Source organism: Colius striatus, chromosome 1 (genome assembly GCF_028858725.1).
Source record: "Colius striatus isolate bColStr4 chromosome 1, bColStr4.1.hap1, whole genome shotgun sequence".
NCBI classification, from domain to species: domain Eukaryota; kingdom Metazoa; phylum Chordata; class Aves; order Coliiformes; family Coliidae; genus Colius; species Colius striatus.
In genome coordinates this window covers 84,058,964-84,078,981 of record NC_084759.1, presented here as the reverse complement: position 1 = coordinate 84,078,981, position 20,018 = coordinate 84,058,964, and the positions used below count along the sequence as shown (strand labels likewise).

The 20,018-nt window shown below is 35.3% G+C and overlaps 1 protein-coding gene across 1 annotated transcript in view; it reads right to left on the bottom strand.

Annotated features, from left to right (window-relative positions):
- IL1RAPL1 (interleukin 1 receptor accessory protein like 1) overlaps nucleotides 1–20,018 on the bottom strand; it is a 685,866-nt gene that overhangs the window by 14,316 nt on the left and 651,532 nt on the right. Inside the window, exons 7-9 of the mRNA XM_061988597.1 lie at nucleotides 13,254–13,386; nucleotides 11,171–11,316; nucleotides 236–379 (exon numbers count right to left, since the gene is read on the bottom strand). Of these exons, the coding sequence (XP_061844581.1) occupies nucleotides 236–379; nucleotides 11,171–11,316; nucleotides 13,254–13,386 (423 nt within the window). The remainder of the gene's footprint in view (nucleotides 1–235; nucleotides 380–11,170; nucleotides 11,317–13,253; nucleotides 13,387–20,018) is intronic.

The window sequence follows — 20,018 nt, the reverse complement described above, 5'->3', positions numbered from 1 at the left end:
AAAGACATGGGTATCTTCTGCAGCTCCAGACAACAGAACATATATCAGCTCAGCAATCATTAGAGGTAATGTGCTGCTTGAGAAATGCATATTCAAGTCAGTGCCTAATGCAGTGAGAAATAAAAATCGCAGTTGTTAATGCATCTTGAATGGAAGTGAAATTTGGGCCTAGGCGTAAAGAGATAGAAGACAGGCATACTTAGAAATTATAAAACATACCAAGAAGCTGCCTTACCTCCATCTAGTTCTTCAGCTCCAAAATGATTCCTGTAGAAGAGCATAATCTCTATCTTGTAACACTTGTAGATAGTCACTAAACAAACAAGCAGCAGCAGAATAGCACCAAGCCCACCAGCAAGCTCAACTGTGTACATCAGCTCTGCAAAGAATTACAAAATGCAATAACAACCACATTGCAAAACAGAGAAAGATTAGCAGCAGAAATTGCATTTGTGTTAAATAATGAAATAAAGTGATAATGGGCTATTTACATACTTAAATTGGCTTAGGGCTCCTGAAGAAATACCTAGTTAATAGATATTTTTTGTTCTTTTAACAAACTAGTTTTCCCTCTGGTACACCATCCTAATTGGTCATTTAAAAAATAACAATTATTGAGTATGTGTGCATATGTAATGAACAAGTGCATATATAAATACATATATATATATGAGATATTTGAGAACTCCCTTCTCTTTCTCTGTAGATGGATCACAGAGATAGATCTCTGTAGACAGATTTGCACCGATAAATACTGATATTCAAGTTACAAGGAAAGCAGAGACAAACGTTTTTTTCTTGGGGACTCTAATACAAACACAGCTCCTCACTTATTACATACACATGTAAAATGAGTTTCAGTTTATTGGTCAAAATTAGACTAAGGATTTTTTTTTTTAAATGAAAATAAAAATTAAAAACACCCTCTAACCCAAAGCTTCAAGATGTGAAGACAAATTATACAAGGAATCTTACAGTCCAAATGATCTGTTATTTGCATTTAGTCACCCTGTTGACCCAGTGGGCTTGACTTGTGCGTAGTCGTAGCAAACCATCCTGATTTGTACATTCTGGCATTGTCATTCAGCCCATGCCTCCCTGCTGCCTTTGTGTACCCTATTGCTAGAGATTCACTAGAGATTCATGTGATGAATTGAGATCAACAACACGTAGCGCCATTCTTGAGGATGAGGGCTCTGGTCAAGTGGAAGCACAACTGTCTACCAGCAGTATCCTCAGTGGAGCCACTTACCAATGTGTAAGGAATATGCCATCATGGACTCTCACGTCCCCCAGTCTTAACCACTGTACACTCAAAGAAGCTCAGACAACTCTGTGGCATCCATTTAGTTGTTGCTTTTCATTTGCATATTGACTGAAAACTGGCAACGTTTAAAAAGGAGGATGGGAGGAGGAAGAGTGTTACTAACGATTTTGTAATCTGAAATGTGTATTGGATAGCAAATCTTGAGACCACCCATACTTTTCCAATATCACTCAGTTTTCAGGAATGCCAAGAAATCAAATCTTGGAAATATAAGATACAGTTTACTTCGTAAGAATCTGTGCTGGAGAAAGATCTGTTTCCTGTTATTTTCACAGTATCCTCATTGAGTGGGAAGCTTCTGCCTGAGTGAAGCAGGGTAGCCCTGAAGTAACCTTTTTTGTGTGTGCGTGTGATTACATGGATAAGATAGACCAGGACAATACAATTCAATTAGAGAAATAAAAGGTTAGAGCAAAAAGTGGCAATTCCATTTATTTTGACTGTGTCTACTGAGAATCACACATTTTTTTATTATTTCGAGGCAACTGTAAGAAGATTTCATTGCTCTCTAGAACACACTAAAAGTGTAATAAAATAAAATAAAAAGACATTTATATTCCATGTTGTTCTCTCAAAAACTGTGCTGGAAATTCCTTTGTGTTGAATATTTTTAAGACCGACATGGTTATTTCAGACTTTCAATAGTTTTCTAGCACAGACGGGAGAATGTTATTAAAGAACTCAACGAAAAAATTGTTTGCATAGATAAGTAACACAGTATTTTAGAATATAAATAGAAATGGAAATTACTTTGCACTGGCTTACTATACCTTGCTTATCATTTTGTACTGCAGGTGATGCAGCTGTTCAATGGTACCTATAAGAAAAGTTTTACTGTTTTGAGTTGCTATGTACAAAATGCTCTATTTATGTCCTTACTGTTATGACTCAGAACTTGAAATTATTGAAACAAAAATTTTTCCAAAATTAATGATTTTGAAATTAAATGGAAAAATAACTGCAGGTAGACATCTGTTGTCTGTCACTGTGCATGGTATCAGAGTAATGTCCTAAATCACTTTTCCCATTAAAGAGTCCCTCTTTGTTATCTTTTTCCACATAATAATTCAAGATTATGGTTATATTTTTGCTTCAGTACAATCTATCTGAATACATAGAAGATTGCCTTAAATTAGGAGTCAAAGTAAACAACAGAATTCTGTAAGTTACCCTAGAAAAATACCTTTTTCTTTGTGCTGCTGCTGAGCCCATTGTGACCACTTATGAGCACAAGTATAAGACAGTTCTTATACAGATTTTTTTGCACAGTAAGTTTCATGCTCTATCCATCTAGCACAGCAAACTGGTGTTCTCTGTGCTGTACAATGTCTATCAGCACATGTTCACTCTCTATCTTGGGCGCCATTTGTCAGGGTTCAGAGGTAGAGAGGAGCAGCAATTAGGACTGCAAATTGCTGCAGCCTGACACTCAGTCCTGCAGCTGATCCTCCAAGTGCTCAAAGTGGCATAGTCACATTTGTGAAGCAACATGGAAGGCAGGACAGATTGGCCTGGGCACAATGGCATGACATGCTGATTGCTTTCAATCTTGAATTAGTGTTTCTGCAGGGTGCTAAATTGTGCCCTTAGGGGGCACTGGCTGGCTCAGCTTCTGTAGGGATTTTGTAAACAGCATTAGACCTATGTTGCATGGAATTGAAGGTGTGAGGAGCAGAAGACTCAGTCTGCCTCTCCTGTTATCCCCTCAGATGACTGAAGCCATTTCACATTTCTATTCCACCATTTTCCCAATAAGAATTGGGCTGGATGATTCAGACTTCTTCATAGTGAAGTTGCTCCTGAAAGATGCTCTGCAAATGCCAAGGGTGTTGGTTATGTGTATATCAACAATGTCAATAATGATATAGTGACTATCAGAGCTAAGTTAAAGTTTAACGGCAAGGTTAGGGTGTGAAGTTATCTTCTGCTACTTTATTTTGCATTTTGTATTATGATTTGAACACAGTTGCTGCAGCAGGCATTACACTCCCTTTGATGTATGCTCTGTTTTTCCTGCTGAAATTCAAGTTTCTTGTAGTGGCTACACTCTAAAAAGATTCAATTTCAGCAGTTCCACATCAGAAGGGAGAGATGAAAAGTGCAAAGCTTTAAAAATCTGTTTAGCCTCTATGTTATGTTGCTCAAATTACAGACCTGGCCCTTCTTAAGGATCTGAGACTGAATTTAGAAAACAGTAGAGGAAAATTACTCAGCTAACCCTTAGGGGGACAGGCATTCTGTTAAACACAACAAATGAGTCAGTGCCAGGGAGTTACATCCAGAAGCACAGCAATCATTTAGTTACAGGCAATTAACAATAGTCCTCCAGTAGCACAGAAAGAGTTCTACTCCAAGGGAAAACACATTGATTACTGCAGCAGTAGTAGATTGGTTTCTGAATAAATAGCTTCAATTTAAAACAAGATTTGTTACAAGCATTTTGACCAATGGCTACAATTCTTTTTCCTTATCAGGAGGCTTTGGCCAAGCAACCCAGTGAAAGAGAAAGCTAATTAAAACAAAGTACATTTTCTCTTCAAATAGCTGGCACAACATAGCTGTTAATAAATGCACTTGTTTTGTACTGTTTCTGTCCTGATTATTAGTAATATTTGTAGAGTATATCTTTGATCTTCACCTGGCTTTAGTATTTGATAAACTTCCTTTCACTGTGTCATGAAGGTAATTCCCTTATTGAAGCTGTAGTTGTAACAAGAAAGTAAATAAAATGATACCTTCAAAGATTCATATATTTTGGCTTATATGACATGCTTCAGGGCCTTTACATTTAATGATCTGTGATAATTTAAAATTTATCTTATTCTATTCATTAGTCCACATACAGCTGAGCTACTACGAAAAATAATTATATTTCAAACATTCTGTTTTTGTGATTTATAACTCTGCGAGGACACGTGATTTATAGCTGTGTATTCAACTTCAGAGTCTTTTTCAAAATCCAATTACAGTCTATCTAAGGTTTCAATTTTGCAATCACTTAACACAGATTGCTTAACTTCATGGACTATAAGTAATCTCTCTGAAGTCAACAGGACTGTTCACAGAGCTTCAGGTTAGTGTATATATAAATCTTTACAACTTTGTGGCCTAAATTAATTTCCATTCTCTGCTTGTTCAACAATTTAACTCACGAAGCTGCAGGATTTAGTTAGACAATTCTCATTTTATCTGATATACTTTCATAGACTTTAATTATTAAATGAAACATAAAGGTAATGAATATAATTTGAAAGGAGAACAATTGAAGTCAATACTAAAGCTCTTGTGATGATATCTCAAGAGAAGACAAAGAAGTCAGATACTGAACCCAACGTAAAACTGTTGTCTCATAACTTTCAGCTTTGGCTATAAATTAGTGTGTTCCTTCTAAAGGAAGAAGGCTGGCTAACAGAGTATTCATCTGAGTCTCGTTTCAGACACCAGCGGTAAACAGCAGACAGTTTAGGTTAGGAAGTAAGAAACCCATACTCTCAGTTTAAAAATGGAGAAGGTTGTGCTTTTTTGTCTTCCTTACTCCCCCCTCCTTTTAATACAGTATTCATTATGGCATGGCTGTAAAACAATTTCTCTTTCCAGAGCATAGTATATGGAACCACAGCTTCATACAGCATATGCATATCCATGATGCATATATATATATATATATATATATATATATATATATATAACCTATTCTTTATACTTTAGGATTTTTTTGTTTGTTTCAACGTGCTAAACAAAATCTGTTTGTATGTAAAGTACCTAGATGACTTTATGGATACTGTTGTAAATAACTACTGATTGGTATCATAGGGCAATACTATTTATGGTACCAGTATAAACAGATTTGAGATATTCACTGGCTTGATTTTTAAATCTTTTCTTATCACAGACTGTGTGCTTTCTTCTAGCACAGGCCATGCATGCCTGTAGATGTCTGCAGAGTTAAGGGGGCTAAATTTAGTTACATTTTTTAATAGTTTTCAATGCAGTAGTTTAATTTGATTTCTTAGAACTGTTAATACCTAGTTATCTTACTTTCTTTTCTTGATCAATATATAATATATATTCTGGATTAATCTGTGTAAAAGAACTAGTTGGCTTTGCAGTTATATGTTCATATGTATATATATGTGTGTGCAAATACAGGACAGATAATTTGTTAACTTTTTCATTAATAGGCAGCATATCTGAGCCAGGACACTGTTGGATTTCCAGTGTATTATAATAGAGATTGCAAATTATTATAATATAAGTATATTCCTACTGATTTTTATTTCTTCTGGCAAGTGCAGGATACCTTTTCCCAGCAGGAGAATAATTACACTATCTCCAACAATACGTTAACTGTTTTCCTCACAAGAGAATAGGATAAAATTGAAAAAAATATAGATGCTGTAATGTTACTGAAATTTACCACATTTAAATACAGAACACGACATTTTAAAGGCAGTTTATACTTCAGGCTGAAGGAAAAAAAGTATCATGGTGTGGAATTGCATTAATCTATGGTTAGCTTCCCCAAATTAATTGTGTATGATATAAAACCTTACTGATTAGGAGAGTTTCTATTTGCTTATCGCACTACAGAAATCAGACAGCCCACATAGTTGCTTCTTTTAGATATTCAGAAAGAAATGAATGTAAGAAACACTGGGAGGTGCTAAAATGTGGGCAAAAATGGTGTACCAAGTTCCGAGGATGCAAGATCATAAAACATAATGTTTACTTCTCTTTTCTGAGGATAGCGTTAATGAATAATTTATCTCTGCATGGATTATGTGAACATTTTTTGACATTTTATTTTAAAGTATTTTCATCCTTGCCAATCAAGGTTGGAATTGCACTTAGAGATTATATAAGGAGAAGAACCATGAAAAAAAAGTTGTACAAAAGCTGTTTTAAAAAGGAATTTGTTAAACAAACCAACTTATTTGACACTGTCAGAGACAGGTTAGATTTAGGTACATGTTAAGTAATCTGACTACTTTTTTACTGGAGATGTCTCTATCTAATTTTCTAAAGGATGAAAGTAACCTTACTGATGAAGAAAATGGCTTTATGAAGAGTTTCTGTCAGACAATAGTCTTTGATTTTCTACTAATTTACTGATTCTAGATAAAATTTAGCATGTAAAGAACAGTCACTTTTTGTTATGTTTGGAACAGGAAGGGTGGCAATATTCAACAATTCACCCTATGTCATGAAAATTTTGGGAAAATGAACCTCTGCATTGAGTAAAACAGTGACAACCTGAAGGCTTCTTCAATGGCCGTAGAGGGGTGAAAAATCAATTCCCATAAAATCCAGTATCAATTCTAAAACCTGGTAAACTCAGATAAGATGTTCTTGCAATGCAGAATAAAAAATGAATGCTCTGTACACTGGAAGATATACAAGGCCTTAACTGACCACATGGATGAGAATTTTACAACAATTTTCGTTCCACAGAGACTCAGATGTTTGCTCGAATGTTTAAGTAGTTAAGACCAATTAAGAGAAGTTGAAATGTAAAAGTCATTACTCTTATATGTCATATTATTATCTCCCATTCAGAAATTTCAGAGGCATCATGAAGCTTTATGGCAAAGGGAGCTGTAAGACCTGAGTTTTCTTTCCAGGAGTTAGAAAAGAACAAATTTCTTTTCTCTTTCATGTCTTAATTTTCACTTATCACTACCACTGTGTGAAGTCATGTCCTAGTGACTGAAAATGCTCATGAGTTAATATATCATTAAGTAACAAACCAGTTTAAACTATTATGTGAATGACATTGTAACTTGAGGTGCTCATCGGTAATTCCATTATTATTAATAACCATATGAAAAAAAATCAGAATGAACTTGTTATTCAGAATTTGTTATTAAATTGTACAGGAAATATTAATATGATATTTATGAGTTAATAAATAATGAGTTTAAAGTATGCCTACTTATTTGTAGGTTTCCTCAAGATGTGTTTCCTATAAGAATTATTAACTTGTTTCTTTATGAAACATATATTCTCATGGGCAATTTCAAACAGAATATGTATCTTCCTCTAACCAATTTATTTCAGTAAAAAAGGTTTTTTTGTCCCAACCAAAAATAGAAGTTGTTTTAACCAACCCTCATTAACTTATAAGCAAAAAGTCCCATGTATATCCACTGATAACACCTATGACAGAGGAAGAAACTCAAAACATAGAAAAGGACCAGGACAAGAAATTAGACAGCACTGAGAAAATAGGAAGAAAGGGAAGGGGATATCTTGAAAAAAATGTGTAAAGTATGCTATCATCTGCTCTTAGTTCTGGTGTCTGTGCCATGAAAAATGCAGGTACACTATTAAGTTTTTAAATAATATCAACAACCTGAAAAAAAAGTGAAGACAGATTTTGTGATTATTTTTTGCTTTAGAGTTTTAGTTGGAAACATGCAGACAAGAATTTCCACAAAAATAATTACATAATTGCATAATAATCTGTATTTTCATCATAATTATGATTAAATGACACAATGACAGCTTTGATCCAGAATGAAAGTCATAGAATCATGCATTGTGAACACTCTTTCTCCTTATGCTACAGCTACATTGATGGACTATAGGCCTGACTTCTTGAATTAGAAGCCTGTGGAAAAAATAGAATTATAGAGTGTGATCCAGCCTTTATATCATCAGCAATATGTGGTCTGTCATTAATAAATTTGTGCTTAGCTGCTGTAAGTACCACTCTCAAAATTAATTTCTAGAATGTTCTTCTACCTCTCTGAAGATTAATAACTGATGATTGATGACAGCTATCACCAAAAAGTAACAAAATCAGTCTCAGATTATAACAAGTCTGGGTTTTTTCCCTCACACGGAAGAGAATATACTCTGATTACTGTTAAAAGTGATAGAAATTTTGCCATCTGGAGGAAGGGAATGAAAGGATACTGATCCCTCATTTTTTCTAATCATTTTTTGGACAAATATTATAGGAATGGACCAGAAAAGGAAACAGTATTGCCATTGTTGTGATTGAAATGGTCTACTGTCTTTATTTCTGAGTTAAATAGTCCCTATGCACAGCATCAGAGAAAAGTTAGGAGTCTAAAAATGGCTAGCTGGCTGCACAAAAACATAGATCATAGGTTTTCTCCATTGACAATCATAAAGTAAAAGCAGCTTAGGAAAACTTTTGGTTCAGCCTCCTGAGATGCAGAGCGTTGGCATCTAGGCTTGAGGGAGATGCCAAGGACCCATTCTTTTACCCAGTGCTTGACCCTCAAACTGGGTTCATTTTTCCTAAACAAATGGTGCTGCAGACCAGGGTAACTGTGTTCTGCTCCTCCCTTGAAAGTTCCAGGTCTCCATTCAGTGTCAGGGAAGGCTCTTCTCCCCAGCTGAATGTGCCAGGTGTTGATTTGTGGTAGGAACTACTATCGAATAGACCTTATTTGTGTTTTCTGTGAGGTATGTAACCTTGCTAGGGTGACTGGCAGAAAGACTGAATAAGATACAGCCAAGATTTTGACAGTGATTCACTCTGAACTTCTTGTTCTTTCACTTTTCATAATTGCTGGTATATCCAAAACCTTCCCTTGGAAGTTTAAGTTTACAAAGAATATACTGACCACTGTGAAACAGTATAGTTGCGAGAATATTTGGAAAGCTTAAATTTTGTACCTGAATCCCCACTGCAACATTTAGCCCTAAATACCTCTTTTCCCAGGATGTTCTTTGTTCAGTAAAGAGAGCTTCTTTCCTGTCCCTTCTGAGTCTGGTGATAACATAATGCATATCAAGTTTAAGAAGGATTATGTCTTTTTCAGGAATCCAGCAAACATGCCAGATTCAGCTATTTTGTTCTCTTATACTGCTGGAAAAAAAGATCACTAACTAGAAAACCAGCCAAAACTCATACCTCTGCAAATGCCTCGGTATTCGGGAAAAAAATTACCTAATTGTTATGTCACAGTTGTTCTAAGTGAGACAATAATCAGAAAGCAATAAACAGTTAACTTATTCCTAGCAGAGACTAAGTGTGAATCTAAACAAGGAAACCTAAACCAAAATGTTGTCATGGTGATGTACAGGAGACTGAGCAAGCAGTGCAAAGCTCCTCTTCCTGGGAGATCTGTGAGACTAACTCAAATTTTTATCTGTCATGGTTAATTTATCATTTCACTGAAACAGTTGTCAACATGCAAAGTTTGTAGAAGGTTTGTATTGGGTACCTTTTGTTTTTCAGAGAGCACGACAGATTTTGTTTCTCAAATTCATCCTTAGTTAAGGAAGAAAAAATGTATTTGGAAGAGTTTTTACTATTTTTAACTTTTTACTTATTATAAAGGCAAACAACTATTGAGATTATTTCCTCTTCAGCATGTCATCATGAGGCCAGGTTACAGTGGTGTGTTTGACATATTGATTTTTCCAAGAGAGGAAGCAAGAAAAGTAGACCTTTTTAAAATTTTTGCATGCATACTGTTAGACGCTGGTGGTCATAGAAAAGAAAAGAAATGACTTATCTGATTATCAGTCTTGGAGCTACTTCTTATATGGAAGGGAAAATAGGTATTTACCAGCAACATGTGACTTAATACACATCAGTTAGTTAAATATTGATTTTAAAGTAATTTAAAACTTAAAGATTTTTTATTTTTTGTGTTCCTGCACTAGCTTCATTATTAAAGACAAATCATTGGATTTCAGTGTTTGTTGGGTTAAACTCTTAGCTCTGGGTTCGGACATCTCCGAATTATCAGTTTATGACGACTAGCTGGTAGATTGTTGAGGTTCAATTGCTTAATAAATTAAATTATCTTCTCAGTAAATTTGGGAAATATGGCAAATGCCAGGCTAAGAAGAACATCTGGTTATTTACTCTCTTATGAAGCCATGACACAAGTCCAGAAAAATAGCTACCAATTAGTTCTAGTCACTTGTCTTCCTTTTAAACTTAGACAGACTTTTTGTACTACAATATTAAAAGTAGGGAAGACGTCACTGAGCTGATATAATTGAGATGCCATAAGTAGTTCAGTACCACTTTTTTTTTCAGTACCAGTGAACTTTCCTCACTTTTACACAAAGTCCAAAAAAAGCTCAGCAAAGCTGAGTACAGCAAAGTACAAACACTACACTTGATTTTTCACTGCTCTCTTGAAGCAGTGGGATACTGCATGAGGGTGGGGACCATCAAGACAGATATGTGGAGCACCCTCTGAGAGGTAAAGTGAATGAAGTAGATCTGGGAACCTCACTTCACAAGAGATTCTCTGTCTCTCTGTAATTACCTCCATGGGACTTGGCTGTTGTCCCTAGGCACACTGGAATTTGAGGATGTGAATGGTGAGTAGAAACAAGAAGGCCCTTAGAATTTTCTGTCATGATACTTCCCTTAAAAAATGTTGGTGCTAAACAAACGTGTTACAAGGAAAATGTCCACAGTCAAGGTATGCAGGAACTCCCCTGACATGGGGTCTAGGTAGAATTTCTGATAGATGTAGAATGTAATTTTTTGGCTTTTCGAATACTTGATTTTATTTCTGATAGAAAATTATTACAGTTGTATTTCCTGTGGCTTCCTACATTTTTTTTCCTTTATTGATTTTATTTGGATTTAAAGTTAAAGAACAATTAAATGCATATCTTATATAAATATCATTAAAAGGTGTTGCTGTATTTTTCCAGTGATAGCTATTATTGACAATTACCTTTCTGTTTCATTCTGAAAGTTGTATAAATGCCTAAGGAAAAATAACCATTGACAATTAGTATCTCTGGAAGCCAAGATCCATACTTGCATCAGAAAGAAGCTCTACAAACTGATCATGTTATATTGTACCCTTTCTTGGAGAAAAATGGCATATTTACCCCTTTTATGCAGAAGAATACTGGCATGACGGCGTCCGTTTCCATTCTCAACATAGCACGAGTAATTTCCCAGGTCTGCCTCTTCTACAGAGTCAAGAATCAATGAGATGGAAACCTCCTGTTCACCAAGATGTTCCTTGAGAACCCTAAGAAAAAATATTGAAACATTACGGTTGGAAAAGACCTCTAAGACTGTCAAGTCCAACCAGTTACTGCTGGTTGTGTCATAGCAGACCATTAGATATTCATGACATAATAACGCTACTTGCAATTCACAGCTCTGTGGCTTCAAATTTGGCTATGACTTGATGCAATCTTAATTAAATTATATCATGCCCTTTTCTTCATCACTTCTAATGAGGAGGTTTGGCTTTTTAAATGTTAATGAGAGCTCCAGTTAATTGTCTTCTTTAAGCAAAATGATGTGCACACTGATAGTATATTACTATACACTCTGATGGAGACTCTGATCAGTAGTATGCAAAGTGTTGAAATGTTAGGAGAGACAAAAGTGAAAATAGTTGTTTTGGGGTTTAGGATCATACTAGGAGTCTGGGTCAAACATAGTGTGTGTGCATTTGCTGAGGCTCTTCAACATACAACTCTAACAAGATGTTAATGCCATAAAAATTATTTCTAGAGGGTATAAAATTTGACTATATATTATAAATAATTAGAAAGAACTAGTGTACCAGATGCCACTCATTCATATAATAAATAAAAGACCTGTGCAAGACTCCACCTGTCTTCACATTGCTTGCAAGTACATCAGTGGTTTTAAAAGCCCAGGATAGCAAAGGACAAACAGTTCCAGGCTGTTAAAGAAGTGGAAACCAGCCTTTCTGCTCCTTCCTTCATAAAACAAGAAAGTTGTAATGAGGTTCTTGTCATCTATTTGCCCACCTTCAGAATACAAAATCTCTGTCTGGAGGGCCTAGGAAAAGCTTTAGATGCTAAATATGGTTGATTTGGTTCTGCCATTTAGTGTATTTGTCTTGACCTTTATAGAATAAACTTGAATAACACTGGAGGGAAATGTTTCCATATTGCCTGTATCTGGGGATGATGACCTCGAATGTTTATGTTTCATTCTTAATTTTGTTAAAGGAAGTGTTTCTGTTACTTTGGTTACACTGAAGAAGTCAAAGGTTTTAGCTGAAAATGAATGTGACTTCACATCTCTGGATAAACTAGTAAACTCCTATATAAGAAGTGAAGTGTAAACAAGCTGGTTTTATTCTATTATAAACATTGTAAATAACACATCTGCAATTATTTGCCTTCCTTTATAATGCACATTTAGATCTACCTTTATTTCTAGTTATGATATACAGACACCATGATATACACACCTATGGAAATATATCTGAAAAAGGAATCTCTTCAGATCAAAGTAGATACTTCATATAGGATAGCAGTTGGTAAGCTGTGTCAAGTTTGTAATTTTTCAATACAAACACATTTTTTTCTTAATTACCAAGTGAAACTGCATTTTTAAGTGGAGTAGAAGTTCATGTGAGAATTGGCAGATTTTCTCTTAAGCATTTCAGCATATATAAGCAGCCCACATAACAGGATACTTGGCTCTCATAGGCCAAATAACATCCCAGGAAACTCCTTTTTTTTTTCCTTGGAGAACAGAAACCAAAACATTCCTAAAGAGCAACCAGTCTTCAGCATTTATTTAAGGCTGCATATTTTAAAAGACTTATTTTGAGCTCTTTTTCTTGATATATTTATTCCTCTCTATTTCATCTTGGTATCTGTCTTAGTGGTTGTTGTTGTAGATTGCCACAGTTTGAAAAAATCACTAGGCAAATTCCAGTCGATTAAAAGCACAGTATCTGTTGGGCAGCTATTCTGCTTTTGCAGCTCTCTGACATCTACAGTGTCTGGGGAGTGTATTTTTGTGTTCCTTCCTGGTGGAGCTGAAAAGGTAAAGAATTAATCCATTCAAAAATCCATCTTGAAAAAAACAGGAATCAGACTCAAAGTGTCACCCAAGTTAGTCTGTGATAACAAATACTACATTAACTATATAAAAAAAGATACTGACTGAAAAACAAAATGCTTTTTCTTTTACCTGATGTCACTTTCCCAAACTCGACTATCATCCAAGTCTTCAATAAACTTCTCTCCTTTCATCCAGTAGATTAAAGGACTAACATCTCCACTATATCCAAAGAAAGCTCGGCAAGTTAGATTAGCAGAACCACCTGTTACAAAGAATGTAAGAAAATCTGTTATTTGAAAATGTATAAAAACCAATTCATTTTTAAAGCATTTTCATTTTTTTAATTGTTTCTTGATTTAAAAATAACAAAGCACTGTATATCTTTAGAGACTCCCAAGTTTCCAGCTACTGTTGAAAATGTGCAAAAGCATCTACTTGTCTTCCTACTAGTGTTCAATGTATTTTCTGAAAAAAAATGCAATAAAAATGCACTCTTTTACCAAATTTTCTATGTTTGATAAGGAAACGAAAGGAAACACTAAGTTTTTTCAAAAAGAGTTAACCAAAGATTTTCATGTTTTCTCTGAAAATAGGTAAAGGTTAAGTGAAATAGACATGCAATTACACGTGTTAGTTCAGCTTTACAGTGGTTTCTGTAGAGTCTGGTAGATTCCTGTACAGTATAATTTCCAAGGGACAGCCAGTAGAAAGATATGGGGTCATTGCTAAGTTGTGTTAGCAGGAAAGTATTAAACGCTAGGACTTGAAAAAAAGAACACATGAACTCATTCTGAATGGGACATGTCTTGCCATATGAATGGGAATAACCATTAGATACGTGCAACAATAAGCAGAAATTCTATGTATGTGTAGCATTACTTGTTACAGTGAACATTAAAAATATGATATGCCTCCACTTTGCTTTATTTTCATTTTGTAGTCTTTCATTGTGTTAATACCACCTGGCTTTGAGGTTTTGAAATAGTACTTCACACAAGCTTTTTTGTGTTTTTAGGATCAGGAAAAACTAAAGGATAGTCATATAGTTAAAGTCCCATTCACTGTGTGAGATGATCGTCTCAACATTCACCATCTCTTCTAAACTGCTGTGTGCATTTCTATAATGGAAAATTGCACAGTGACTTAAGGAAGTGTTATGATGTAAGAAGGATTTTTTTTTCCCCTCGAGGAGAGTATTTTAATGCAATTTATATTTCTGCTGAGAGTAGATGCGTTCCGTTGCGATCTAATTTAGGTGGACCTGCTTTAGCAGAGGGGGTTGAACTAGATGATCTCTAAAGGTTTCTTCTGATCTCAAACATTCTGTGATTCTGTATGTGTGTGAGATCAAAATTATATTTTATTTCCACTTTTAAATTTTGATCTTAGGATTTTAAAGGTGACTGACCACATCTCCTGAGAAAAATAAGACAAAGATTCATTGTTAACACTACTTCATTCTGTGCTGAAATGTCATCCATCTGAAATTCCATTTGGATTCAATGAATTTCCTTAAAAATACAATGCTTTAGGTCAGGACTTAGTCCTTCTCAAACCTATGACATTAATATTTGAACATCTTATTTACTTTTTTAGTATGGAAACAAATGCAGGATGCTGTATAACAAGACAATGAGTAATTATTAAATAAATATCTTATTTTTCTGAATTGAGTTGTGGTTTTCTGTAAAAACATCTGAGTCCTCTACCTGGCTGTTCGGGAACTGAGTTGCTTTTAGTCATTTCATGAAGTTTTGGTTGGCACCACAATATTTGCCAGTAATGCTTGATAAGGAGACAGGAGTATCCCAGTACTTGAAGCTGGTATAGAAAGGAAGGTCTCATTCATAACCAAAAAGTATGAAACCAAATCTCTGCTAATGAGATGTTTTGATACTGTAATCTCATTTAAAACAATTGCCTAATACAAGCTGAAGATCTTTAGTGAGAGGGCAAAACCCCTTTTTCTAGACAACCACAGATCCTGTTTCTACATCTTGGTGAGCAATGATCAGTACACTTCCCTGGAAAACCATTTCCCCAATCTCTGCACAGTTCAAGAACTGCTATTTAGAAGCAATGGAGAGAAAGCATTTTACAGTCTTGAAGCCAATGGCAGGGAATGAGATAAGCACTGGAACACGACTTATTGTGGGTCAAGTGCATGAAAACCGGTAATGGGACATGATAAAATTTCTAGTTGTGCCCAGGACATTTTAAAAGATGCAAGCACAGTTTCTTATAGCAGTTGCATAACAGATATAAACTAGCACTTTTTGGCTTGTTTTGCATCATAATTATGATACGTGAACATGTGAAAATGAAAATACAAAACTGTGGTGTGGCCACAGCCACACCATCTAATGCCTAGTAACCAAAGTATTGTCTGACATTGATAATTCTCAAAATGGAAGATGGTACTTGCACATCTAAAGCAAAAGTGGGCTTCTGTGATATTTGGATAACCTCTATGGCATTATCTACCAGTCTTAGAAGGAAGAGTGCTACATAATGCATCACTACCACTTCTTTTTTTTTGTAGCTTTCCCACCAAATCAAGGCCGTGTTTAAATTTTTTAGCTTTTTTAGCTTTTAAGAGTTGGCAAGATCACAACTAGAGTTGGCTTCTGGCCAACTTATCCATGATTCACAGAGATTAGGCAACAGGGATGCTGAACCCTCTAAGCTCTCCAGGCTCCTGCAGCTAACAGACACCCACTGACAGCTGATTTTTGCACTGTGCAGGCCTCTGCAACTTTTACAGGTGAATATTATTGTGCATTATGTGTGTATTATTATTATTTAAAAAAAAGATCTTTAGTTAACAGCAAAAAATGTTAGGAAAAAAAGAGCTTGTAAGATGAAGGCCTTTATCTTCATAAATTATTAAAGAAAGCTCCTCCCAAAATAAAACACATTAACAGATTTTTAAGCACAGAATCCAAAGTTTCCATTCAGCATGAAATAATTACACCTGAGAAATAAATTAGAAAGGATGTAATGTCTCTTAATAGTACTGTGTCGATTACAATCACTAAGCAAAGGCCATTAGCTGCTGGGTGTTCAGCTATAAATTACCTATACTATTTACCTTGACCAATCTTCACAATAAGCCAGTGGGAAATTCATTAGCAGGTCATCAAGAAAGATTCAGTGACCAGCTAATGACCAGCCCGGATCATTAATGAGGAGGTCTGTTAGTCCAGAGCTCACAGCTCTTTGCAGAGGTCAGTGGAGCTCACTTGGTGGAGCTGAGATGCTCACAGCTGCTGACACATGTAAGTAATAGGCAAAGTCTGATTGAAAGGCAATGCTATGAGTGGGTATTTTGGGAGCACGTCTTGATCTCTGCCTTCATATGAGTGAGTGTATGCTCTAGGATGGGCTGCATTTTTCCCTAAAAGTGCATCTTGGAAGGAAACATACAGAGGAAGTCTATTTTGGCACACAGCAGCTGCTCTGCATGAGCAGTCTGTTTTTAAGGAGTCTGTAGACTTTTAGAAAGCATTCAAAATTGAATAAATAAACACAAGAGCTGCTTTGCTTCATGTTTAAGCTAATGTATAAAACAACCTGTCAGCCAAATAATAGAAATCTCTCACAGTTAACCCTACATAACAATTTCCCTCCACATATTTTCTGTACTCAGAAAAACTCCAGAAGTTATTTGAAAACTGTGAAAGTTTTATGAATGAATATGTAATGTTTTCTATGTCGATAATTAAAATTTTTCCTATAAATGATATATTATTAATGTTTTACAGTCTACCTTTGCAGGAATTTAAATACACATTTTAAATTAACTACATATTTTAAATGAAATTACTGGGAAAATCCATCTCTCTCTCTCTGTCCTCCTTGCTGTGAGATTTAGTAAATTCTTGAGAATGTTTTGTCTCAAGTTATATCTTGGGCAAGCTGTTCTTTTTATGGACCCTGGAAAAAGCCAAAAGCATGAGACTAAAATTCTCAAGTGAAATTAACAGTGTTGGTGTTTTTATTAACATCTTCCCCCCCTGCCCCCACTCCCAAGAAATGAAACACTCACTAGAAATAGAAAACTGTCACTTTTTGCTTCTCAGTATAATGATTATTTTTTTTTTACTTTGAAATACTGCAATACAGGCACGTGAGAGAACACTTCTCCATCATTCCTATTTCTGAAGATCAATATCCTCTTACCATAGATAGCTGTTTTTTGTAAAAACTGGAATATATGTGTAGCACTACATGCTGCTCGCTGTGATAAAATTGCACTGTCAACTCTAGCCAAGTGGGTTGAAGCTAAATGAATCAAAAGCTCTTTGCCATCTCAACTGAGAACAATTTTTGTTACAAAGCATGCTTTTAAGAAAAGTAGAACGAAAGACAGGACCACAACACAGTGTACTTTCTTTAAACCAGCAATCCCTTCAGTAGAACAACACGAAATTTTTATGACCATTTTCTCTGAGAGTCAACACCTGGGAGACTTGGAAACTACTGCTATGGGAATCTCTTCCCAGGAGAGGGCACTGTCTAACTTCTGAACATAAAAAAAAAAAATCGTCATGTATAAGGTCTAATTAAAAACATCAGTGCACTGAGAACCTGCTAGTTGCGATTCACAAATAGTGAATGTTTTGTGGTTAGTGAAATGTCATCTTGTATGGGCAGTCTAAATTACATTTGCACTGTCATATGTGTTAGCATACACTGTGATGGCACCTATTCTAGCCTTTGATTTGTCGATAGTTTCTTCAGTGAGGGACAACCATTTTTGTTCAAAGCAATGATAATTATGAGATATCTCTTGTGATCCCTTTTTAGAAGACTCCTCAAAGACAGATCATGTAAGTGAAGCACTTTAGAGCCATACTTATCATTTGGTAATACTGAGGGCCATAAGAGTGGAAATGTTGTGTACTGAAACATAAGAATATCTTTTGCTGTACAAAACCTACACGCCCAAAGGTATGCCATTTGTTTCTAATATTAATTAAGACTTAGTAATGAAATTACAAATGACCAAGGCAGATGCAATAAAAATTTCTCACACACCAATTAAATACTATTCTTTTTATTAGAGAAAAATTACTGACAAAATATCAGTCTGCCAAGTGGGGGGATGGGAAAGCTGTTAACTTCCTAGGTGTGAAAGAGGGATGGCAATTCCTTACAAGGTCTTGAAAGCCTTCTTGTAAACACGATTCAGAAAAATAAACAAAAAAAAAAAGGAACAGAAGATACCATACAGTTTAAAGCTATGAGTCTTGATCATGTAATCATATTCTTGGGATATGTGAGTCTTTCCTTAGACAGGATGAACTGCAGAGGTTCATCTTGATTCCATCGTTGCCCTCAGAAAACTTCACCTACTGCTATGGTGCCCTCCAGTTTCCATACATATTTTCACATCTAGATATCATTCATTCTCTCACCAGATCATAATTGTGTTGCTGCATATTTCATATAGGAGATTAGTCCAAATTAAAACAATAACAATTAAAAAATGCTGTTTTCTGAAATATAACTGCAAGCTGGGAACTGCTAAATTCCAGTCTCATTGAGTAGTATGTTGTGAAGTCTTTGGCATCCATATAGTTGTGAAGATACAATGTGCAAATTCTTTCTGCTTTGAATTCTGTGGATGTAGGTTTGAAAGAGTTGGGTATTATCATTCAACTAAATATTATCATGCAAACACCACACAAAGTGTCTGAATGTGATTACACAGCTATATCTCTTCATTAATAGACATGTCCATATTTTGCCATGCTGTGGAGCAGAACGTTGATTGCACAGGACTCTGAATTGCATATTGAATAAATTCTTCAGGCCATAACTGTGTAAATTTAGAGTACACACAATCATTCCTCCTAAAAAAAAATCCCACTTCAGCTAAACGTTTGCAACAAGATTTGAGAGAGATTTTGAGCTTTTGAAATTTCACTGAATTAATAGATATCACTATTTATTGGAGAGATTAAAAAAAATAACTTCTTTGAATTCCTGGGGATTTTTTTTTTAATTGGAAATAAAGCTTAATTCTATTTCATATACTTGTTTTTAAGATAAAAACTAGTCCTCATTCACCTTAGCACTAAACTCACTTACCCATTCATAGCTATCCACTGCCATATGAAAAGCTGTTTACCCTGAGAGGATTCCAGCTGCTGGATTACAGTTCACCAGCAGGACAATTAATGAAGGTGTCTGTATGTTGCTGCTTAAATGTTTCGTGCCATCAGCCCTGAGATATTTGAATCTACAATGCTTAATAAGGTACTATACTGCAATGTACTTGGTAAGATCTGAGATTAATTTAAGAATATTACAAAAATTTTGATGGACTGCTTCCTAGCTTGTCAAGGAAAAGAAACTTGAATCATTTCTGCTCTTAACAGACTCTTTAGCATTAGGACTGTCAGACACAGAGTCAATGGAGACAGTAACCACCATAACAGACTGCAGAAAAAGAGTTGATATACGAGACTCTGAGTTTGAAATACCCAAAACATCTCTCAGGTACATATGTTGTTAAACTAACCTTCATTTCACAAGAGGTAACAAACCCCCTGAACCAATAATCTTGATTTTCCTAACAGCAGGCCTCTCCTCTTGATAGATGGTAATGTCAGACTGATAAATTAGTTGTTCAGCAAGTATTTTTCATTCCTTCCTCTTCAGAAGTAGAAGCTTGAGTAGAAGACAGTAACTATCACAAGCATAAGGCAAGAGTTGCTAAAGAAAAAGAAAGTCACAGCAATTGTTTTACAAGCTCGACTTAACTTTTACTCTGGAAGTTCATATTTTCTCACAGGATTTTTAGACAAATGCATTTCTCAAACACCTTTTTCCTGTGCCTTCTCTGTCAGATCAAAAAATGCTTTCTATTTTCAAACCTTATCTGGC